Source organism: Ictidomys tridecemlineatus, chromosome 6, assembly GCF_052094955.1.
Source record: "Ictidomys tridecemlineatus isolate mIctTri1 chromosome 6, mIctTri1.hap1, whole genome shotgun sequence".
NCBI classification, from domain to species: Eukaryota; Metazoa; Chordata; class Mammalia; order Rodentia; family Sciuridae; genus Ictidomys; species Ictidomys tridecemlineatus.
The window spans coordinates 75,944,589-75,969,710 of record NC_135482.1 but is presented as its reverse complement, the minus strand read 5'-3'; the positions used below and the strand labels follow the sequence as shown (position 1 = coordinate 75,969,710).

Genomic DNA, 25,122 nt, shown 5'->3' with positions numbered 1-25,122 from the left:
AAGACTAATTACTGTGGATTATTCCTCAAAATGTCAGTTTTTCAGAATGGAGAAGTTGGCCCCTTTCTGGGTGAAGTCTTTTTTTTTTTAAAAAAAATAAGACTTGGTTGACTTGAGTCATTTTTACTTGCGTTAGGATTTAATACTGTTTAAAATCCCCAGGTTCCCAGGGTGTCCCCATAAGTCAATTTTCTCAAAATTGGTATTCAGGAAATAATACTTTGGAGAGGTAAACCTCAAAAGCAACAATCTAAAAATGTTTGAAAATGTTTTCCCAGCAATTTGACAACTATCAACATTCTTTGATACCCTACCTTTAATACATCGTAGGTTTGAGTGACAGGGGAACGGCCTCCGACAAAATCATTTTCAACCAGGTGAAGGTTGTAGACATACTCAGGAACACTGCTGGTTCGGTGAAGATTTCCTGCAATTAAGCAAATATTAAAATATAGAATATCAATACTTATAGGCTGTATATTACATTTTAAAATCTAAGTCATTAAGGCCAATTACAAACATTAAATATATATTAATATTTTAAATGCTGGTTTAACACCACCAGGGAAAGCGGCAAACCATCAAAGGTTATCAAAACATTCTATTAGAAAAAAAGGAGGGCTGGGGATGTAGCCTAGGGGTAGATCGCTTGCCTAGCATGCCTGGGGCCTTGGCTTCAATCCTGGTACCATATAAGGCAAACATTTAAAAGACAGGAAGAGGAAGAAGAGGAGATCATAGAAATCCAAAACTGGTCGTTACAATGCTGAAGAATTTGAGAATCACACATTGGTTCAGATGGTCTGTTCTTCAACCTCTGGTTTCTCAAGTTAGGGGAGAATTCTGTTAGCACTGCAGGAAGTCAGAAACTTTTTATAGTAAGTAGGTGTAGGCAATAAATATAATGGTGACTCAACACTACTAGATAAGACAGCTTGTATAAACAACAAGGTGGGTCTGTGTAGTCAAAGAAAACAGGATCAACTGAAGGCCAGGCTGGGGTGAAGGTGCTTGGCAATTTGAGAGTTAGCAACCTCTCCTGAGCCACTGCTTTTGTGGAATCACCTTGCTTCCCCCTTTGTTTGGGGGTCTAAGAGCCAGCCAACTCTCCTGCAGTCACTGAGTGGGAGGCAACCCTTTGTGCTCAGCTCGGGAACCCACAGGGATTCTCAATTGATGCATGTCTCATACCTCTGAAAATACTTCTCTTTGAGGGACGTAGGGGGTAGAAGACAGACAGTATTGTGTCCCTCTTCTACAGCTTTATCCTTCTCTCAGCCTTTTTTTTTTTTTTGTAATCTCTTATGACTTGCTAAAAAACCAAAACTAACCAAGTAGTCAAAGCTCTATAAAACCTAGATAATGTCTGGTTCTCTTAAGTTTTTTAAAAAAATATTTTTTTAGGTGTAGGTAGACACAATACCCTTATTTTATTTATTTATAAGGGGTGCTGAGGATCTAACAAACCCAGGGCCTCACTCAGTGTTAGGTAAGTGCTCTACTGCTGAGCCACAATCCTAGCCTTTGGTTTTCTAATTTTAACCATTTTTCCCCCTGTTATGTAGTATTCTTTTAGAAATCTAAGGGGATAAAAAAATACTTAACTCTTCAATGACTTTAGAGACTCATGAAAGATGCTGAGAAGAAAAAAAAAAAAACACAGGCAGTCCCTTTCCAACCCAATTGTTCCAACAAATTGTTAAAAAGTTAAAATTTCAAGGACTGACAATATATTCAAAGTTATTCAGAGGGGGAGGGGGAATGAAGATTGTTGTTGCCATAGAGCTTAAAAAATCTGAATCCATCCCAAATTTATTCTTGTGTCCTTATTTCCTGAAGCCAAACAATCTGGCCAGTAAACAATTTTCATGCCTCATGGGGTCCTGGTAGAGGCAGCTTCTGGCTTGTAACTGTCACCCTAAAGATGAGAGAGGTTGAGGTAAGCCAGGCATCTCATTTATAAGGGCCTGATTTCTCCACATGGCCTGACAAAAGGTCAGGTGGCCTCTTAGTTTGTAAGCTGTATGACCTGGACCTCAAATAAGGGAAAGGAATCTCTATAACTCAGGAGAGGCCTGCCTCCTGCCTAGGCTAACTAGCCCTCACTTACCTTCCCCCACCAGGCAGTGGGCCAGGGAAAGGAGGTTAGAAGGACTATTACAGGGAACACAGAGGTTCTAACCTGAAGAGGGTGCAGGACCCACAAGGAAAAGGGAGGGTGGGTCCTGGAGATGCTCAAACTCACCCTACCTCCAAGAAAACAGCCAATTTACTACAAGAGGCTGTGAGCAGGCAGCAAATTATTAGTAAGCCAATCCTTAAGAAACAAAATTTACTCTCTTTTATAAAAGGTAATTAAGAAGCTGGGGATGTAGCTCAGTGGTAGAGCACATGTGTAGGGCCCTGGGTTCAATCCCAACCAATACAATAATACAGTAATTAAGGATTATCCATGTTCAAAATTTTGACTGTATAACAGAATATATGAAAGGACAATTTAGAATGGAAAGATACTAGTTGTCATACATGGATGGTAGCTAGAATCATTAATTGCTGTTCCACTATAATAAAATGGCAGATGATCAAAGTGTGCAATTTTAGCAATCCAAGAAAATTTCTGCAAACAGGGCCTCTCTAGCCTGTCAGTACCTGCAGTATTACCCTTACCCTACTTTCAAAAGTAGGCAGCTGTTCAGGAACAGTTAATGAGGGCTACTGAAAAGATCTGTGTGTAAGACAGGATTTCCCAGTACTGTCCAATCTGATCTTCAACTCTGGGACTCAAGTGATCCTCTAGTCTCAGCCTCCCAAAAAGCTGCTTCATCTATGAGTTTTTAAAATCAGTTTGTTCAAGCAAAATGTTTAACTCATGTTAGACATTCACATTGTTGCTACAGTTTTTTAGGCTTTCTAAAGCAACTTATGCAAATTTCTGCCTTTCAATATTACTTTTAAGGAGCTAAAATTATTTCATGTTTCTTTACAATATGCTGTGGATGCAGAGCCAACTATTACCATCCCCATTTGTAAACAGGGAAACTTAAAGGACTTGCAAATCAGTTATTGCAAATTGGTTCAAAGTCAGGGTTCCTCTTTTCCACTCTGCTGCTTGGCTGCAAGGTGCCCATTCTGAAACTGTCATTTGCCAAAACCCTGGGGGGATTAATATCGGAGTTTTGATATGAGAACTAAATCCAATCCTTCCCTCTTTCCTCTAGCACCTCCATCTGAACAGTTACAAATATTATGTAAACATTCATTCTTTATTTGCTGTAGTGCTTATAAGGAAGCTTCTCCTTCCATTGTCAGGTGAATAAACTGAGATCAGTTTAATGGTTCCCAAAATAACAAGGTAGTCAGTAACAGAGGAAAATAATAAGATTGGATTTTTAAACCATGTGGAATACACAACAAGAAAAGATGTGATTTCTGATATTCCACATTCATGTTTGTACCATAGATGGTTTCTTTGTTAAAAGGCTAATCTCAAATGACAAATAATGCAGATTAATTTGCTTAGTCATGTATTTGAGATCAGTATGGTAGATAAAGGTGAATCAGCAAGTGTTCTAAGATTTTAAAGAAATTTTAGTGGGTAGAATTTTTTTTTCAAAAAGATTAATCAGGATAAAATCTAATCTCTGTAAGGGAAATCATTATTTTCTGTTCAGTTGGAGAATAAAATAAAGACTGTTGAACATATAATTCAGCCATGTCCTCCTCTAAAAATAGAAACAAGAAAGCAAACTAAAACATTGATACCTGGAGGTGCATCCTATTTTAAATAAATCTAACATAAAAATTCAGATTTTCTTAAACACTTAAGATTAAAGTATGATTCTAATTCAAAGGATTTGTTTTCTTCAAACCAGGAGGCAAGTATTTTCTGTTAAGTCAATTCTGTAGTTCTGGTCTGGAGCCTCTGTTCTACTTTCTGTGTGTAGGACAAATGACTTGCATGCCACAGTTTCCCATCATTTTAGGAACAAACAGGATTACTGAGAGAGGTTTCCTGAGAAAGCACACATTTAAATGCTTCTGAAATGTGTACTATCTGGGTTTGGACATGCTACTCCAAAATATAACACCTTGGTGTGTGAGAAAAGAGCAGATCTCGGCCTCCTCTGCCCTTCCTCTTCTAAAACAGACACACACACACACACACACACACACACACACACACACACACACACACAAATCAAGCTGTCCTTCTCCCAAAGTAGGTCATAAACTCTCATTCCAGAGGGGTCCCAGAGGTCCTCTCAACATTAAAGAAATGTTCCATAGGAAAGAAACCAAACAGACTTTGCTAAGCCCCCTACCTCAGTTTATTGCTATTAGATCATATACCACTTTGTGCAATTGTATTTCTGCTGAGGGCCATTACCAAGTAGGAATGACGCATCGAAATTTCCTTGCCAAGCGTACCCCATGCTGCTTAGAGGACATTTGATGGAACATTGCATGCATGCTTTAATAAGGTGACCTTGCTCAAGGACCAAGGCGGATTCGGGTTTAGAGCTGATCAGGTTTGAGGAAGTAACAGGCTCCTTGAGTTTAAGGCGTTGCCAGTTTAAGATAATGGGTTTTAGGGAAGTTGGCGGTTGAAGATTATTGCCGGGATTAGGGTGTTCCTGCTGCTTGTTCCCGTTGAGTTCTCGTGAGATTAAAATGGGATTTGGAGATAGCCTGGTGGAGTAGATGGTTGGTGCGGGAGACGGCAGAACGCGTTTGCCCTGGACCTGTGTGGAGGTCGTGTGAGAGCTGGAATAAAGAATTGCTGTTTGAACCTACAAAGCTGTGAGTGCCTCGTGATTCTGGTGCCAAGCCGAGACATTGGCCTTGGCATTTTGGTGGCCCGTACTTGGGATGTCTGAAGCTTGGGGGTAAGTGAATTTGCTCGATCCTGAAGGAGAGCAAAAAAATGGGTGACCATTTCAAAAAACAACGTGTTCTTGTTTTGATTTATTTTGTTTTTATTTCAAGTTGCCTGTTCCTAGAACTTTCTCAGGCAAACTGGGGAAAATGGTTGACTCAAGGTTTGAAGTTGTTTGCCTCCAAGGAAGAGAAACTGTTAGAGGAAGGAGGCACCCCAGTGAGACCAAGAACAGCTAGGGCATATGTTGATTCAATACAAAAATGTAGCCCATGGCTTTTTAAAGATGGGTTATTAAGTATATCAATGGGACCATCATGGTATCCTGTAGAAGGATTTTTCTTTAACAAGAAAGAGATGGCTAGTTCTGTTTACTATACTTGTCTAAGATCTTGGTTTTTACAGACATCTGATTAATTTACAAAGCTAAAGTGTTAAAATATCAACCACTAAATATGAAATCAAGTACTCTTTACTTATTAAGTTCCATAAGGTAATATATTTAAACATTATGTGTGTTTTCATAAATTGGTGAATGGAAAAAGGTTTAATATTGCTTTGGTCTGTGTCTTTGCTGAAACAAGGTTACTAAGTGTTAAGATTCTATCATGTGTAATTTATATACAAAGAGTATAAGAAGTTTCAGTTGGGTTTCAATTACAGTATAATAGTACCTTAAAAAACATGAAAGTATTTCATCTTATTAAAGTGGAGTAATTTGTCTAAATCAGAAATTTTTTAAGGGTTGTTTCAGAATGTGAATTTATAAAAAGGGTTAATGGTTAAAAAAAGAGATATAAAAAGGTTCAAGATATGGAAATATATTTTAATATAAAAGGTTAAAGGTTAAATAAATGTCTCTAGATGAGATAATCTCTGTGTGGTAAAAAGTTGTAAAGGCCATTTTAAAAGATTTTGAGAAAACTAGACTTACTTTAAAAGCTTGAGAAAGGAAGAAAGAAGAAAAAAGGTATTTGTACATGGCAGATTGAGACAAAGCTTCTTAATGGAGTTAAAAAAAAAAAGCCTTTGGTTGAAGGGCAGCCATGTAAACTAATATTAAGTGATTTATACAGAATCTAAGCCTTGTTTAAAAGAGTGAAGCTGTAGGTGGAGAAAAGGTACATTTAAAAGTACAGTATAGATGATAAATGAAATGCTTTAAAAGGTTAAATTGAAGGTTGTTGAGATACCTTCATGGCGGGAAAAAAGATTGCTTTACTCATCAAACTATTAAAATGTACTTTAAAAATTAAACTAAAAAGAGGGAGATGAGATAATCTTTGTGTGGTAAAGTAAAAAGTTGTAAAATGTCTAAGTACATTGCAAAAGGCTTTAAAAGATTAAATTGAAGGTGGTTAAGATGCCTTCATGACGAAAAAAAAAAATAACCCATGAAAATGGGAAGATAATAAGATAAAAGATTTAGATAAAGAAGATTAAAAATTTGAAGTGGAAAACTTCAAAACCAGAAGTACAGGAAGGTAAAAAAAGAGAGAGAAGATATAGAAAGATAAAAAAGATATAGGAAGATAAAACAGATGTAGAAAGACAAGAATTTTAAGCCCACAAAATAGGAAACAAAAGAAAACTAGGAGAGAAAAAAGCAACTAAGGGTAAATATAAAAACCTTAGAAGAAAAGTAAAAGATAGAAATAAGATAGAAAATGGTTGAAAATGTCAAGTAAAGGTATTTCAGATAGAAAATGCAAAAGGCTCAGACAACTATGGTTTAAAACCACATCTAAAAATTAAAAGGACTAAAATAATTCTAAAAAGTAAGGCAGAATGCTTTTGAAAGACTTAAATTTAAAAGGATCTTAAAGGGGTATATATCCCCCAAAGATAAACTTAAAATAACCCTTTTTTTTTTTACTCTAAACTTTCTAAATTTGGAATCATCAGGACTTAGTGCTGCGGAAAGACATATGTATCCGAAAAATGTACATAAGCCTAAGGTACTTTGGAAAGATATTCTAACAGGACAATGGAAAGGTCCCGACCCAGTTATTGTCTGGAGTCGGGGTTCCGTTTGTGTGTTCCCACAGGGAGAACAGCAGCCGATTTGGATTCCAGAGAGGTTAACCAAAACAATTTCTACAGAAAAAGAAGATGATTTGACTGAAATCCATAACAGCTGAAATCCAGAGCTCCAGCTTGGCTATTCTTACATCTGCAACAGTGATTAACCACGGTGCCTTTTTTTTTCAATATCTATTTTATTATTGCATTTTTCCCACATCGTAGTTCTATTTTATTTTTTGAGCTCATACAAACCTAGGTTAATGTTTTTCTGATCAGTTTTGTTTTTTGACTGTGTTTTATTTTTTGACTGTGGAGTTTTTAAACATTGCAATGGAGATTTTACCTAGGTAAAGCTACAAGGCCGTTATTATTGTCTTGTATGTTGTATGTTATGTGTGCCCTGTTTTGTGTTGCATGTCAGAATGTGTGTATGTCCATATTTTTATATGAGGAGCGCTCATGAAAAAATGGATCCGAATTTTTTTTTTATTCACGTGATTTAAGTGGTTTAATCTAATTAGGTAAACAGCTGTTAATGATTGTTTTCAAGGGTGGTTAATAGATCTGTTTGCTTACTATTGTTTTTAAAGGTGATTAACAGATCTGTTTGTTTACTTTCACTTTTCCTTTTCATCATATTTAATAATTCTGTTCAGGATAATGTCTCTTTAACATCATTACCAGAATTCCCATCTCCATCCCAGTGCCGGTGAAGACTAAGAAAACCAAACTACAGCTTCTATGATAGCTACCACAGTAAACTGTATAAACTGATGCATCAATGAATATAACTCAACAAGTAATGCTCAATCAAGGATTTGATTTACTTTGTGAGGAAATGGACATATTGATAGACTCTTCCACTCTGAACTGCCTGCAGAACCTGACTGGACTATTTATCAGTTGCATGCATTGTGATCTATCGTCTGGTGCAGTGAATGGTGGTAATGCTGGCATATTTTTGCTGATGGTGTCACCAGTGATGCAATTTCCTTGCCAGCGCACCCCATGTTAATTGTGGTAATGCTGACATCTTTGCTGATGGTGTCACCAGTGATGCAATTTTTCCAAAGGAGCCGTCAATTGGCTTGGTGTCGTGGCATTTCTGTATCTTCCTCCCTTCTACTAGTGATGGTCTAAAATTTGGGGGCCAACAGAGGTGAGGCAAGAACCTCACCCCCCCACTGGCACCAAGGTTAAATTTGGGGGCCAACAGAGGTGAGGCAAGAACCTCACCCCCCCACTGGTGCTTAGGCCTATCCACAAGCATGGCTGAATGCTGGACCGGTAGTCAGCGACGGGTTGATCTGATTGCAGTGGATTCAACCTAAGACAGGGGACTGACGCCTAGAGGTCAGTTCATCCGATGACGGGTAAGAACCATATGTTGAATTGGACAACCTACCAGGCACGGTCCTAAGCCGCATTGCTTGTTGTTTAATTAATCAGAAGGGGGGAGATGCTGAGGGCCATTACCAAGTAGGAATGACGCATCGAAATTTCCTTGCCAAGCGTACCCCATGCTGCTTAGAGGACATTTGATGGAACATTGCATGCATGCTTTAATAAGGTGACCTTGCTCAAGGACCAAGGCGGATTCGGGTTTAGAGCTGATCAGGTTTGAGGAAGTAACAGGCTCCTTGAGTTTAAGGCGTTGCCAGTTTAAGATAATGGGTTTTAGGGAAGTTGGCGGTTGAAGATTATTGCCGGGATTAGGGTGTTCCTGCTGCTTGTTCCCGTTGAGTTCTCGTGAGATTAAAATGGGATTTGGAGATAGCCTGGTGGAGTAGATGGTTGGTGCGGGAGACGGCAGAACGCGTTTGCCCTGGACCTGTGTGGAGGTCGTGTGAGAGCTGGAATAAAGAATTGCTGTTTGAACCTACAAAGCTGTGAGTGCCTCCTGAATCTTGTGCCAAGCCGAGACATTGGCCTTGGCATATTTCTGCACAAATTATTCATTTAAAAAAAAAACCCACTTGGTTCTGTCTTTGGGTCTTCAATTCTGAAATCTCCCATGTCACTCAATTTTAAAGTATAGATGTATACTTTTCTCTTGTTAATCTGTTCTTTTGTTATATGAGTCTCAGTCATAAAACTAACGATAGATGAGGAAAGCAATCTTTTCTCTCTTGCAAAGGCAATATGCAAAAATGAGATAAAGTTTTTAGAATTTGGGTCACAAAAGTTTTTCCCACTTTTTCATGAATTAATCTGTTCTAGAAAAAGGGATAAACTAGCATGTATGCTTTTATGTACAATGTGTTGTAGTTCAGAGTTTTATTCTGCTAATTTTACCAGTAGTGCTGAATTTGACTTTTTCTGCTTGTTTCTGATTGACCCAGCTAATAAGGATCACGACAACAATATTGTGAGTTTTCCAGCCATTTGTTCCACTTGGACACTACATAATGTGCTTTCAATATTTTCTAACAAAGCTGATGATATATTAGGAAACATTTCAAATTAATAATGACTCAGGCACAACATCTGAACTTTTTCTTCTAAGAACACCATGGACATATTATAGAGCCCACTTAAGGGGAGATGGAGGTAGGTACAAAGCAACTTTACCTCTCCCTTGCTAAAGGACAAGCAATTCAGGTCAAAGCAATTGTGAGAGTAAAGCTGGGGTAAAGTGGGGTTAGTTGAGAAGGTGGAAGAATTCCAGATTGCAGAGTTATAGGACTCACAAGATAACATAATTATCTCTTTGCATGTTTGCATGTTCATCTGAATGATATGATTCCTAAGCCATGAGGGGGAAAAGTATCTTTGTTTCTGGTCAAATATGCAAGAATACCCAAAATAATGAAATGTTTTTAGGATTTAAAAAAAAACTAGATTTATTTCTATAATAAATTTTGTGAGCAAGCTTTATTACATAGTTGATTAAATTTATTACATTTGTGAAATCAAATGGACAAGCTTCTACTATGGATCCATTACCTGTACCTAATAATATTTTTAAAAAATGATCTATGGATTTTCTGTGGTAATTAGGTAATTGAGAACTGCTAAAGAGACAAAAATCTTTATATGGCCTGCTTCTATTAGAGAGAGGAGAGAAGCACTCACATTCAAAAGAGCATCTTTTCTTTCAACCTTCGAACATTAACAGTGGTTAAAAAAATGATTTGGGTCACACTGAGCTCTATAGGCAGAATTTCTGTAGGTGAGAGTACAGAAGAGGTTCAGATGAAAACAGATATGATTAAATGTATGCACAGAAATCAGTTGTTGTTCATTAGTGGTAGTGACTGATTTTTTTTTCTGTTGTGGTGCTAGAGATCAAACAGAGGACACTGAGCATACTAGGCAAGCCATCTACCACTGACTTATACCCCCAGTACACTAATATTGACTTAAATGCTACATTTAATTGTGATAACAATCACAGCCAGTTGTCTTTACAGTGTGAATCACAATGGTCCTCTTGGTGGAAGAAAAGCATGAAAGTCTAAAAGCTACCTACCATCTTATATTTGGTCTAACTAAGCATCCTCTGGGTAGCAAAGGTTCTCATTCTCCAAATATCTCAGAAAAATTTAATTTCTTTTATTAAACTTGGGGCATGTTATTACAGGTGAGAGACAGAGCATCTTGAAACTCATTTATATTTATATAGCTAGTCATATTTAAATGGCTCCTTAAAGTCATCTACTACCAAATGTAGGAGTTTAGGCCTGGGGTGTAGCAGAGCAGTATACATAGCATGCTTGAGGCCCTGGGTTCAATACCTAGCATCATCCTACCTAAAAATGTAGGAGAAGTTTAAAATAAAACAGGAAGTATGTTAACACTTATCAAGAACCACTAGTCAGTACTCCTGAGTTGGTGCCTGGATTTTTCTATTGGTATGTACTGACATGTATTCCATCAAATTGATTTCCCTGTACTTATATATTTAAAAACAATACTTTTCTTCTGTCTTTAATCTTCAAGAAATTTCAACTAACCCCACTCCTACCATATATTTGTAGAAATCGCAATTCTAGAACTTGTATATAATCTAGCTTAGGCTGGAAAATTAGCAGGATTTGTCATAAAACTATGGTGGAAAACTGATTTAAAGCAGATCAAAATCAAATAACCTTTCATATTACTGAAAATTTAACAGAAGTTTGTGCAGTGCTGTTCTTTGTGACCAGTTAATGCAGCTCATGTAATAAGCCACAAGAAATAACTCAAGAGTATCAGTGTGTGCTGCAAAGTACTGGCTTTGAGTTCTTATTAAGCTGAATGTGCCAGGCACAGACCAATTCTCCCAGGAGAATGGGCTTCATCAACTGTGCCAATGTGTGATGAGTCAGTGGCTGCTACCACTCACACAATATACCAGCCATCAGAAGCCCTTAGTTTTCAGAAGCCTCCTAAGTGGTTTGAGAACCATTCTCTGATGTACCAGTTTATGGAATTTTGGGGGCAATCATCAAATTACTGCTCTAGATAAACACAAATATTTATATTAGAAGGTCTTTTTGTATTACAGATGTCTGTCATATTTTGGTTGATGTATTTGGATATGTGATTATACAGAATTTGTGATTATAAAGTAGTAACTTAAGAGACTGGGGACATAACTCAGTGATACAGAACTTGCCTAGTGCTCTCTGCAAGGCCCTGGGTTCAATCCCCAGCACTAACATCATCAATCAATCTAGTAACTTAGCATGCTTGTAAAGTATCAAATAGATACAACCTGTACGTGTCTAAATCTATTAATTCCTGTAACTTGTTTACTTCCTTTGTCACTCCTGCCGATTCATTTGTTGAGACCCTACAATGATTACTTACAAGATTTTAGAACTACGATGACAACCATCATATTATACTCACCATGGTTGAACTCATGATCAAAAAGATGAATTTATAGAATTCACTCATTAATTTTTTTTAATTTAAAATACATACTACAGGGCTGAGGCTGGGGCTCAGTGTTAAAACGCTCGTTTAGCACATGTGAGGCCCTAGATTCGATCCTCAGCACCACATAAAAATAAAATAAACTATACTACAACTAAAAAATATATATTAAAAAAATACATATTACACAGGCACAGAGACTCGTGCCTGAGGTGCCAACTACTTGGGAGGCTGAGGAAGGAGGATCACTTAAGTATAGGTCTCAAAAAAAAAAAAAAAAAACCTCATTACAAGTTTTCTTGTCATTATATTATATTCCCATAGCTCTCACTTGCCGGGGCGAACCTCTTCTTTTCCTACTGATTCATAACCGCTGGTCCTTCTTTAAATCCATGTAATGTGCCAAATATATTTTCACAAAACCTTTGTATTTTTCAAGTTTCTCCCATGCTGAAACACCTTCTGTGACTCACAATTATAATTTTTAATTGACATTTGAAATCCAAATTTGAGAGGGGTGGGGTAAGGCTGCCTATAGGGAGTCACAGCTGAACCGAGTTTTGAGGGTCATGTAAGAGTTAACCAGACAGACAGGACAAGGGGTTGGGGAAGGGTAGGCAAGACCAAGATAACTGCATGTGTGTGTTTGGTGAGGAGTGGAGTCATGGTGATAGGGATGAAGTTTGAGAAGTTGCAGGCATCGAATTGTGAAGAGCTTGGAATGCCATGTTGAACATGGATTTTACTCCTATAGATAACAGCAAGAAACCAAAGACATTTAAATCAGGAAATGATACAATGAGATTTTATAAAGTTCACTCTAGTAGCTATGTGGAGAATCAAGTGAGGTCAGATTAAAGCAGGAGGTGGTTAAATCAAGTAGATTTTTACCTCCTCAGTATAAAAAAAATCCTATCTTGTAGTACCACTTCCAGAACAGTTGTGCAGTGGCACTTGACAAATTAATTTTGGATAAGTCATACTGCTTGTACATTCAAAATATCCTAAGTTCACTTATTTTACATGTACTCTTTGGGGCTGACATCTATTCTGTAGATCACCACAGTAGAGCCCAAATGTGAGGATGGTAGTGCTTTTGTCTTAGGGTAAAGAGAAAGTGATCAAGTATTTTCTACTGTTCCTCCATCCTTCGAAAACATGTAGAGGAAGAAAAGTAGCTTCTTGCAAAATGTTGGCAGACTCCTTCTTCCTGAGTTATTAGAAAAGCTTAGGATGCCTGGGCATGGTGGCACACACCAATAATTCCAGAGATTCAGTAGGCTGAGGAAGGATGATTGTAAATTCAAAGCCAACCTCAGCAATTTAGCAAGGCCTTAAGCAACTTAGTGAGACCTTGTCTCAAAATAAAAACCAAAAAGGACTAGGACTGTTGCTCAGTGGTTAAGCACCCCTGGGTTCAATCCCCAGTACAAAAAAAAAAAAAAAAAAAAAAAACAAGAAAGAAAGAAAGAAAAAAGGCTTATGATGTTTATTTTAGCAAACTTGATCCTATATTTGGATAATATACATTTAGTATATTTACTATCATTCTTTTGTCTGTATGACTTGTGTATTATGGCCAGTAATATTTTAGTGATCTACACCAAATTCTTATTATCCGTCAAGAAAGGTGCTAGGATATTTTCTAGCATGTGTAAAGCCCTGGATTTAATCCCCAGCACTCCCCCCCACCAAAAAGTAATCAAGATTCAATAACTGATGTGATCCTCCACATTCCTACCCCATGGCCACTGTTAGTGAGATTTAGGATTCAGAAATAATCTACTAACCTTTTTAGTGAGATTTAGGATTCAGAAATAATCTACTAACCTTTTAGTGTGTGATTTTTTTTTCCCCTGAAAATTCTGGAAATAATGGAATTGCAGAACTTTAATTATTATTACTTTGGCCAACTAATATTGGTAGGATTAAGCTTATTATTTCAAGAATATAAATATGTGTATATTTTAAATGGTAATGGTGGGTTGTTTTCAAATGTTCAAGATTCTTTTTTTTCCCAAAGATGCATTTTTATCTAGGTCTACATATTGAGCTCTCAAGCTGGTCTGTAGGTGGCTTAAGAGCATTGTATTGTTTTTATATTCAAAATTCAATCAACATTAATGGCATTATATAAAAGATAAACAATAGGTTTTTAACATTTTGAGTCTTAAGAGAATCTTATATTCTATTTATTATTCTTAATCGAGTGAATCAGGGGAGTGAAGTGGTTCATTCTAACATAAAGATTAAAGTTTTCTTCTAATTTATGGTCTATTTCCACATGTACCATTACCTTTAACTGTTACTTTACAATATGTATACATATACAAAATAGCTGGAATCCAACATTCATCTCAGAATTGTATAATTCTTACCTGCCCTCCCTGCCCCCTAGTACTGGGGATGGAGCCCAGGGGTGTTCTACCACTGAGCTACATTCCCAGCCTGCCCTCCACAGGCTTTTTAAAAAAATTATTATTATTTTTAATCTTTTTAAATTTTGAGACAGGGTCTCACTAAATTTTCCAGACTGGTTTGAACTTGTGAACCTCCTGCTTTATTCTCTCACCTAGCTGGCATTATGGATGTGTGCCACCACACCCAGCTTAATTTTAAGTTCTTGAATATCATTGAGATGGAACCAAATGATCTTATAGGCTACGATAATCAAGTATAATTTCTAAACTCCAGAGGTTTTAGCAATATATTTGTTATTGCATTTTCTAACTATCATAGCTAGGTTGCCAATAATCTTGGTTCTCTCAGAGAAGAAAACAAATCAAAACTTCTAATAGTTTCAATTGCTAATTGCTCAGATCAGAAATTTGGTTTTGGTGTTAAATAAATGTAAGTACATATAGCCTTATGTTAATGCATGAGAAAAAATTTTAAAGCTGATATCATAAATGACAGTTTAGGAGAATGGGCCAATGAATGCCTAGAATATCTAATTCAAGCCAGCGGCCCTCTGTTCCCATGATGCTGGAATCACTAGCACAGGGCATAGATGCCATTAGTGGCATGTTTTAAAGGTGTAAGTGAACAGTCCTCTTCTTAATTTCCTGCATCTTATCCATGGCACACCGAACAATGTATTTTTATATTCAGTTTTGTTTCTCTGGATCTTTGTGGTTTATTAGTTTCATTGATTCTGAAGCATCCTTACTGACCCTCATTCAACCATAAAATTTAACCCATAAAAGATACGTTCTCACCATTTCTAGTAGCATGAAGCTTATTTTATTTTTAGCACCATTTTATTCACATTCTACTTCAGTGTAATATGTACATTGAGAATTTTTAAAAAATAAAACAACAAAAAAGCCACTTTTTTTTTTTTTTTTGCCCTTTTAACTTACTGCACCCAATCTTCTAGACATGGAACAGTGCCCATGGGATATATTAGGCAGATGTGGAGGAACATTAAATCCAGAGGTGCTACCGACACAGCACTCTCAGAGAAGTTCGGCATGGCCCTGTCACCCCACCATATCTTGTTTTCCTTTCCTGATCCCTTCTAGGTTCTGAATGATTAGTCATCTCCCAGAATTGCTTCATTCCTTGAATTCCTTTTTGGCAAAGAATTCATATAGAATTTGAACAATGTGTAACTTTTTGTTTGTTTGTTTCCAGCAGCACCTATTAACTACTTTTTTTTTTGTTACCCTGAACAAATTTCCATTCCTTTCTCCAGAAGTCACTCTGATCATAGATAGTCAAAGCAGCTTCACCAGGAAATCATGTAAGTAAATAATATGCTCTCAGTTTTTATGGTGGAGTCCCAAAGAAGTTATAAATTTCATTAGGATATTGTCCATTGTACGCTATAAGCATTACATATAATAATTTAAAACACGACTATATTCCTACTGAGGCACCCGAGGTTAGGGAAAGAACTATATAATAAGTAGGTGTAATAAACAGGATATGGACAGTTTTAATTTCCCCCTTTGCTAAAACTTGCAATTTTTAAACATTTTTATTGTGACTTTTTATAAAAGAATTTTTAAAATTCACTCCAATACACATGCATTTTACAACAAGGCTATGCACCTCAGAACCTTCCCTACACCCAAGAGGGACAACTTAAAAATGTTCAGCACAGTTTAAAACACCAAAAATAATTGAGTAATTTACAGTGAAAACCACCCAGTATATTGAGGCATTAGAAAGAAGTGAAAGGTTAAAGACCCTTGCAAGATATTTACCAACCAATCAGCTTTGTTTCCAGCACATTATTTGCTGCCTCAACCTCATAGGTATGTCAACAATTCAGAAGTCTCCAGGGCTGAGGAGTGCATTTAACACCAGGTTTTTCTTCCCAGAATTTCTCCTGTTGATACAGGATTCTTTCCAGACCAGCACTATTTCAACAATTGCCTGTCTGTTTCAACTTGAGATAGGACAGTAATACGGAAATAATAACAACAATACTCACAAGGCATCATGAGTCCCCAAGACCTTGTCAAAGAACTTTAATTAAACAACATATGAACTACCCTTGATAATTGTTCCATGGCATGTTAATGTTAAATTCCTTTGAAGCTAATTTCCTTTTCGAGTCTCAGAAAGCTGAGGCTTTAAAGTAAGTAGGTGTTGTTTGCTGCCTTATCTCTTTGGCTGAGTTACACTTCTGTGGAGGCTGTGGAGTGTATTTCAGCTTGCTGGGAAGCTGCTGTTGTAATCAAAATATTTCAAACGCTTTGTTCCTTAGTTGGAAGAGCCACTCAAGTAGTTGCCCCAAGCATTTGAGCAGAAGCACCAAGATAGCACCCTTTGTTCTACCAGATCAACTCTGTGAACTATGAAATGTTCATGTTGTTTCCTCCTAGAATGCTCTTTCTCCAACCACATCCCTATGTCCAATCCTACTACATTTTTGAGATTTAAAATCCTAATTCCTCCTTGAAGCTTTTCAAGATTCCCTTCAGCTGGGAGTAATATACTTCTAGACTCCATAAGGTCTTAGCTGTTCTTTTGGTTCCCTACTTTTCATTTGTTAATAATATTTTTCTAGTGGGAGACTCCCTACTTTCAGCTTTAAACTTCAGTCTTTAAAGAAGGCAGAGTATGTATGTTTAATTCAGCACTTGCAGGGTCCTCTATATAAACATACTCATTTGATGGTTGCTGAGCTCACCAATAGCTGGTCTACCATGTGGTAAGAGAACATAGGTCATTTGAGAGGTTGGGACTAAACTTCCCAAAAAATGTTGATGGACATATACTTCACATGTGAAAATGATCTTCATATCTATCACATCTGTTTTAAAGGTATAATGAAATGCAAACACATGATATTCTAAAACCCAGTGAAGCAAATAGTAGATGCTCCACAAATCTCCCTTTCCTTCAGTTCAAGGCTCCATCTGTTTAATAGTTGATATCTGCCTGCTCTTCCTGACTGGTCACTTTCATAGGATAAGAAAGAATATCTAATATGTATCGTATGTGTCCCCTAAGTAGAGGAAGCTGATTTAGCTGTAGTTTAGCACTGGACCTGTGAATGTTCAGACTTCAGGGAGCGTCCTGAATGATTCTGCTGGTCAGACTGGCTTCATTCATTCTGGAGTCTTTAGCTAGACTCCTCCCGCCCTTAATGTATCTGTTCTGTATTGTCTAAATCTTCTCACCCTCTCAGAACTTCCTCAATTTTATTTAGAGGAAAATGGGAAGGGACCACAGAAAGGCAGGTCTAGTAAATCCCTCTTTGCATTAATAATAAGAAAACTCTATGACATAACTGATGAGTGGTTTAGAAACTTAGGTTTAGGAATTCAAATACCAGTTCAACCACTTATTATCTATGGGGATATGAGTACTATTTAACTGCTTAGAATTTCCTTATCTATAAATGGGAATTAAAATACCTAGCTCACAATTAAAATATATTACAATGAATGCAAAACACACAGTTCCAGTCTTGGGATATAGTAGGCACTAAGTTACATAGCTTACAATCATTAAACATCTCCTTACTTTTTAAAGTATGTAAATATAAACTGCCTGTCTCTTTAAGATTCGTTCATTGCAAGTTGAAAACAGTACAGCCTCCAGACTCTGCTGCTGTTTTATATGTATGGACTGGTGTTTTAAATTTTTTTTAACCCCCTAATGGGTTTTGCCATTGCCTAAGTTATTTCCTACAGAGACAGTTGAACATTGTAGGAACAAATTGATATCCCAACTTCATCGTCCACTCTCTGTAATAAGCCAACAACAACAACAATACAGTTAAACAACTAAAACAAGTGTTATCGTGTCATTCTGATCATCCTACTTTAGCTGGTGAGAAAAGGATACACCATATTCTCTAATTTTCACAACTGGTTTGCCATCTTTCCCTTCCAACTATCCTGTCACTGATTGTGTGTGTGTGTGTGTGTGTGTGTGTGTGTGTGTGTGTGTGTGAGAGAGAGAGAGAGAGAGAGAGAGAGAGAGAGAGAACCCCTTTCATCTCAGGGTTTAATTTTTTGGAGAAACCAGCCTTGACACCCACATGTACTTTGGTGGTGGTGGTGGTGGGTGGGGACACACAGCCGAGCTCCAGAGCCGGCTAGCTAGGCGGGCGGGGTTGTTGCCAGCAGGGCCAAAGTCCCCAACCTCCTCCTCCACCGCAGGGTGGTGTGGTTATAGCCCAAAGCCTCCTACCCAATTTGTTCACTTCCTAGATCAACCAGTCGCCGTGTACATTGGGTGGAGCGCCCCGAAGTACCTGGGCGAGGCAGCACTTTCCCAATTTACAGGTTGTAAGAGCGGCAGTGCCTTCAGGTTTTCTTTTTAAAGTTACTTCTGTAGTTCTGGGACTCTAGAGCTAAGGGCGCTTTCTCCCAGAAAAATGTTTGTGCACACCCAAATTCTGCATAGAATTTCAAAGTGTATATGGATCCTCTGAGTTTCCAGATTAAGTGCCCTCTAACAGAGAGGTGAAATCCAGAGGAATAAGCAAAAAAAGGGCTGAAATATTCGGCTGAATTCTTTAACATAGATATATGCGTTTTAACATGCATAGATACATTGATGGCAAAACTGAATAAGAGGTGATGGGGAAAACAGCATTTTCCCCAAGTAAGCTGGTCAGAGTGGAGGTGCAGCGGGTCATACAAAGGGACGACGAGCAACAGGTAAGCAAAACACCACAGGGTTTCGCACCCCCAGAAAGCAGCGAGTCGGGCGACTAGGTTGAGGAAGATGAAGGAGAGTGGGTGAGGGACAGGGTGGGGGCAGATAGGGCGGGGGGGGGGGGGGCTCTACTCACCGTTGACCGCAAAGCTCCGGCCCTTCCGGGCCAGGGTCTGCTGCACCTGCTCCTGGATCCGCAAGCTCTTGGCCGCCTGGCCACTGCGGCCGCTGCTGCCCGCCAGCTTCAGCTTGGCCTCCGAGGGCAGAGCCAGGCTGGAGCTGTCCAGTTGTCCCAGGATCTGCTGGCCCAGGACGGTTCTGATGTAGCCGCACTCAGCCGGGGAGCCGGGGGCTGCCATGGCGCTGGAGTAGGCGACCCAGCCGCTGGCTTGCCGCGGGACCTGCGGTGGAAGCCGCAGCCGAGCTGGGGGCGCGGGCGCAAGCCCCGCCTCACCGCCGGGCTCCGCCCCCGGACCCGCCCCCCCGCGCCGGTGAGAGGCCGGGTGGTGGGGAGCTGGGCCTCTGGGGCCGCGCGCTCGGCCTGCCCGGGGGAAGGGGGCGCGGCTCTGGACGGGCACGCGCACTCAGGCCCGGGAGCGGGGGCGGGGCCGGAGCGGGGCGCGCGCGCGGACACCTGGCTCTCCAGACCCGCCCGCGGGGAGATCGGGAGATGCGCGCGGGCGCGGTCTGTGCGGGGTCGCGCACATTGTGGAAGTCACCTCCGTGCTGCCTGCCAGCGCTGCACCGGCTCTGCTGCCTGGCTCCGACTCCGCCCAGCCCTCGGGAAAGATATGATTTCCGTTTGATTGCGGGAGGGGCCGCCCTCCAGACAGGTGCGCCCTGGAGAATCACTTCTGTTCTTGAACGGAGTTTTGCTTCTGGGATTCCCGAGCGAGCAGTCGATCTTGTTCGTCAGGCTCTGACGGACTGCTGGAAATATTTCGTGTTTTACCTGGATCTGAGAGTGAGAAAGGGGTAATAGGTGAAGCGGAAAGGGCAATATAAAGAAAATGTGCCAAGAAGATGACGTGTGGGGAATAAAAGACTTTTTAAGAGTTCTCCCTTAGTACAACTTCAGGACTGTGTACTTTGCACAGATGCAGTCCCAGAAACATATGTTCTTCCTCATTGAGAGCTTCTGTTTCCCTTTGCAGATACACAAATTGTACCCAGTACACTCTTGCTCACCCACTTCTCTCTTATGAACACACCCACAGAGAGAGAAACTCCAATAAGAAGCATTAGGGAAGGGCTAACTTTTAATAGGTAGTACTTTTTAATAGTCCAGTTAATGTTGATTAAGTTGTCTTTATGACAGGCTTTTTGTAGGGGGACTGATGGAAGGGGCCTCCGACTTTCACTTGCATCTTCTACAAGTTGTATTTATCATGCTATTAATTATGTTTCACACACAGTTGACTCCTAAGAACCTGAGAGCTAACCTCAACAGGAAGGGTCTTTGACTTTGAAATTTACAACCTAAGCCACTGGTCCTGATTTTCCTCTTTGGACATGAAAAACAGAAAGAAAAACATCTATCCTTGGTATTAAGTAAGATAATCTTCCCTTTGATTGCTTGGATTTGCATGTTCACTTTCCCTCAAATCTCTCAATTTCTGTAAAACCCCACTTAAGGGGCTGTGGTTGTGGCTCAGTGGTGGAGCACTTGCTTAACATATGTGGGGCCCTGGGTTCGATCCTCAGCACCACATAAAAATAAATAAATAAATACAATAAAGGTATTGTGTCCATCTACAACTAACAAAATATAAAAAACAACAACAAACAACAAAAAAACCCGCTTAATTCAGGCTTGGAGTAACTGGAGAACACAGCTTCCCTCCTCTCCGTTTTCCTATCCACACCTTTCTACACTTGCAGGAGTATATATATGGCTTTGCATTTTACATGAGCATGGGAGGAGGGGAGCAGAGGAAATAAAGGGACTAAACTTGAACTGAGTGGTAGTAGTTTTATCACCCCTTCCTAACAGGCCACATGGCCAAAGGTCCTGTGGAATATAATGCTTAAGTGGGAGACTTGTGGATGGTTATCTTGGAGTAATTTCTCCTATCCCAGCAGGACCAGTGTTTAAGTAAATTACACCTTGTGTAAAGCTCAATTATGCAACTAGATGTAAACATCCAACTCTTATGCTGAGATTTAATTGAAAACAGAGGGATGAACTGAAGGTCGAGTGATAATAGAGACTTCAAAAAACAAGCTCCATTTTGGTCCTTTCTTTGTCTTTTCCCTCTTTCCATTCTCATGGCTTCTTCTGGCAGTCCCACATCTGCTGCTTTGAAAGATGTTTTCAATACCTGTGCCTGCAGGGTCATCTGAGGCATGTCTTTTGGTTTTTGCCTGTGTTTTGTGATCTATGAAGGTCAGCTCTGCCTCCATATAGATCCCGCATCAGAGGAATAAAGACAGATTTTTCTTATTTATTTTAGTGAGCCTCATTTCACTTTTTAATTTTTTTTAAAAGTTGTAGATGAACACAATACCTTTGTTTTATTTATTTATTTTTATGTGGTACTGAGGATTGAACCCAGTGCCTCACATGTGCGAGATAAAGTGCCCCACAACTGAGCTACAACCCCAGACCCTCATTTCACTTTTTTCCTTTCAGTTTTTTCAAAGTATGACATAATTGATTATCCTGTTAGGGAGATTCCAATAACTGAGCACATATGAATCTTGTTAGTAGGTAGTTGTGTGATTTGATGGAAGAAAGGTAATAAAAACAGCTTGTGGGGTGGTGATGTAGTTCAGCGGGAGAATGTTGCCTAGCATGCACAAGGCCCTGGGTTTAAGTCCCGGTCCTGAAAAACCAAAACAAAAGAAAACACCAACAAATGAAAAAACAGCTTTTGAGGCTAAGGCTGGAGGATCACAAGTTTGCAAACATCCTGAGCAACTTAGTGAGACCCTGTCTCAAAATAAAATTAAAAGGGCCAGTGATTAACTTCAGCGGTAGAGAACTTGCACATGTGAGGCCCTGGTGTGTGAGGCTCTGGGTTCAATCAGTACTGCAAAAAATAAAACAAAACAAAAACTTGTGAGTAAAAAAGATCTAGGTTCATATGTTAGCTTGTCTTTTGTAAGTAGCATGGCCATAAACAAGTTTCTTTATATTTTTACATCTCAATTTTCTTATCGGTAAAATGGGAACTATAAAAGTATCTACATGTAGTGCTGTTGTGAGGATTAAACAATAGGTAGGGTATAAGGAATGTTCTGCCTTACTCAGAGATCCGCTTCTAAACTCCCTCACTTCCTTCAGGTGTCTGGTGATACGTCACTATATCACCTAAATGATACCCTTTCTCATGCACATACCTAGTCACTCACTATCTCACTTCCCTGCTTCATTTTCTACATGGCCCTTATATTCACCACACATAATTCATGGTTTCCTTACTTGTAAATTGTTTTGCTATTCAAATATGAGCACCCTGAAAGCAGGGATTTTGTCTTGTTCACTCCTGCTCTCCAGGGCTTAGGATAAGTAATCAATAGGTATATCGAATAAATGAAAGAATGAAACATGTACTAAGGCATTTGATACCTTATATGGCATATAATGAATGCTCAATGACTGTTAGTAATTAGCATCTAGGCTTTCAAACTCTTTAGGTAACTTGATATCCTTTAAAAAGTCACATGGATTGCCCGGGGTCTTTCAAGCCTGCAGTCAAAGTATAATCTGAGCAGCATTTTCATTCACAGACTTCACTGGGAACAATCAATCTGCTAGTTCATTCAGTGTATTAGTGCAAATTTGCAATGCTGGTTTCTCTTACTTTGTATTCTGGTTACCTTTTGAAATTTTTAATAAATGGAATAACAACCTGTTTTTTTAAAAATAGTCACTTGGATATCATTATGGATTCTAGGTAACCCACTCATTTGCTGTGTAATATTCCTTATAAGTAGAAAACAAACTGAACCAAGGTAAGTTTTTGAATTTTTGAGCTCAATGGTTCAGTAGAACACTCCCTTTGAATATAAGAAACAGATACATGTCTGGAAATGATCCTTTGGGAAGTGAGAATTCTATTGCAATAGCAATAGTTTAATTACAGGATGAAGAAGTATTTGGTCTTTGGCATTGTGCCCCCAAACATAGTCTAGATATGCTTCCATTCCAGCAGAATGCAGGCCCTGTCCTGTCCTTGTTTCTTGGGAAAAGTGCCTGCTTGATTTCCTAAATTGTGAGCAAACTCTTTGTAACAATTACAGGTAGCTTCTGGCCAACAAATTGAAACATGGAAACAAAATGCTAGGAGTCCTTTTGTGATGTTTGCCTGTTCTGCATTTGCCAGCTTTTGGCATTTAGGTTCAATTTTGAAAATTTGTTTTCTACTTTTGTCTTTCATTTACTAACAGAATCTGATTGAAAAAAAAAAGAGCAAAACCACAAGAGAGTTGAAGTGGAATGTAAATAACAGATAACCACATTAGGAGGCCGCAATTCCTTTTGTTGTGAACCTACAATAAAGATTTGAAGATTCTGGAGTTTTAGCCTTTCATTTTTATCTGATTTGCACATTCTAGTCTTAAAGCACTAACCTTTAATTGTCTTCAGATCTACAGTTACTAGAAGACTAAGTATAGCATATGGTAAGAGTAAATCATATTTTAATGGAGAATATGAAAGAATAGTAATGGCGCCAACAGGCTTTGATTCATTTTAAAAAAACAAAAATGCTTACATATTTTATAAATGGCAACTTGCATGAAATATTTCCTGCTACTATTTTCCAGGGTATTAATATCTATTGCTTTTAAAAACCATTTCCTAACTTAGTGTAAGGGATCTGGCAGGGAAAAATTAATTTAAACCTTAGAATTTGTTTCCTCTTTTAGCAAATGGATATGTTGCCAAGGCAATTGGTAGCAGTTTCATCATTAGCCACATAATGAAAATGGAGCAGGTCTAGAAAAGGAAGCAATGAACATGTAGGTGCTGAAAACTACTCTCTGATGGGTACTTTCAACGGCAGCGAGGGCAAGGTATTTATCTCTAATTAAAATATTTGTTTGTGATTTGGGGTATATTGCAAGTGTGTAGGTCTGAACTCTCCTTTTTATTATTAGGGCAAAATAATCTACATAGTATCTGGATTCATTTTGACAAAATTACACATACTAGAAACCTCCTACTTCTTAGCAGACCTCAAACATGATGTGGGAGGTGGAAACCAAGTAGGCGACCTGGCAAGAAGCTGGCAATGAGCAATTTGCTCATGGTCACAGAGGCCTCCATCAGTTCCTTTAATCCTGACTCACAGGCATGTAAAAGGAAGGTACATCAGCTTCAACAATTATCTTTTGGATGGATGACCACAGCTGCTGTGTTGATGGTTGCCAGATCTTTCACCTGATGAACAGAGAAGCTGAAGGGAGGGGATAACACGGCCAACTCCTGGCACACATTCTTGGCTTCATTAGAGATAATGGCCCATACTTTGTCTCTGCCATACAACCTAGCACTGAGACAACTAACAGGGGCTCAAAAAATAGTAAGTTAAGTGTAACATCTCATTGATTGATATTTAGGTCATTAGTGTGCCCAAGTGGACCCAAGTGTAACCAATCAAAAGGAATGGTCCTGAAGGAGGTTGCCAAGGACTGAAACGAAATGCCAAAGTAACTCTAGTGCCTAGGGAAGCACGATATTTAGCGATGTCTAATCTCATGAAGGTATCAGAGAAACTCAATAGGATTTTTCAAAACAAATTTTTGAGAATACAGCACCCCAGTGTCATGCATTCTTTAAAAATGTCGCACTAGTTAGGTGTGGAGGCACACACCTGTAATTTTGAGTGACCTGGGAAACTGAGGCAATAGGATTGAACATTTGAGGCCAGGCTCAGAAATTTAACAAGACCTAAAAAAGTAAGTGGTAAAGCAACCCTGGGTTCCATCACTAGTAGCAAAACAAACAAACAAACAAATCCCACTCTATGTATTTTTGAATCACTTGGAAATCGAATATAAAATATTGATTGATATAGGTCTGTATTCATTCATAAGTAAACTATTTGCGTTTTAAATTTGTCTCTTCTTATACACACTATTATGTACTTGAAATAAGTTGAAGTATTATATTTTATGTAGAAGATGAATACCAAAGCCAAAATCTGGTTGTGGTGTTGCCTACCTGCAATCCCTGCTACTCAGGAGGCTGCCCTGAGGGGTCAGAAGTTTGAGGCTAGCCTGCACAA

General features: G+C 38.8%; 1 protein-coding gene across 1 annotated transcript in view; it reads right to left on the bottom strand.

The window, feature by feature from the left end:
- The window catches only part of Pkp2 (plakophilin 2), a 76,290-nt gene extending 56,724 nt beyond the window's left edge, over positions 1 to 19,566 (bottom strand). The window contains exons 1-2 of the mRNA XM_005334033.5: positions 19,026 to 19,566; positions 315 to 427 (exon numbers count right to left, since the gene is read on the bottom strand). Of these exons, the coding sequence (XP_005334090.1) occupies positions 315 to 427; positions 19,026 to 19,248 (336 nt within the window). The 5' untranslated portion in view covers positions 19,249 to 19,566. The remainder of the gene's footprint in view (positions 1 to 314; positions 428 to 19,025) is intronic.
- Positions 19,567 to 25,122: the final 5,556 nt, after the last annotated feature.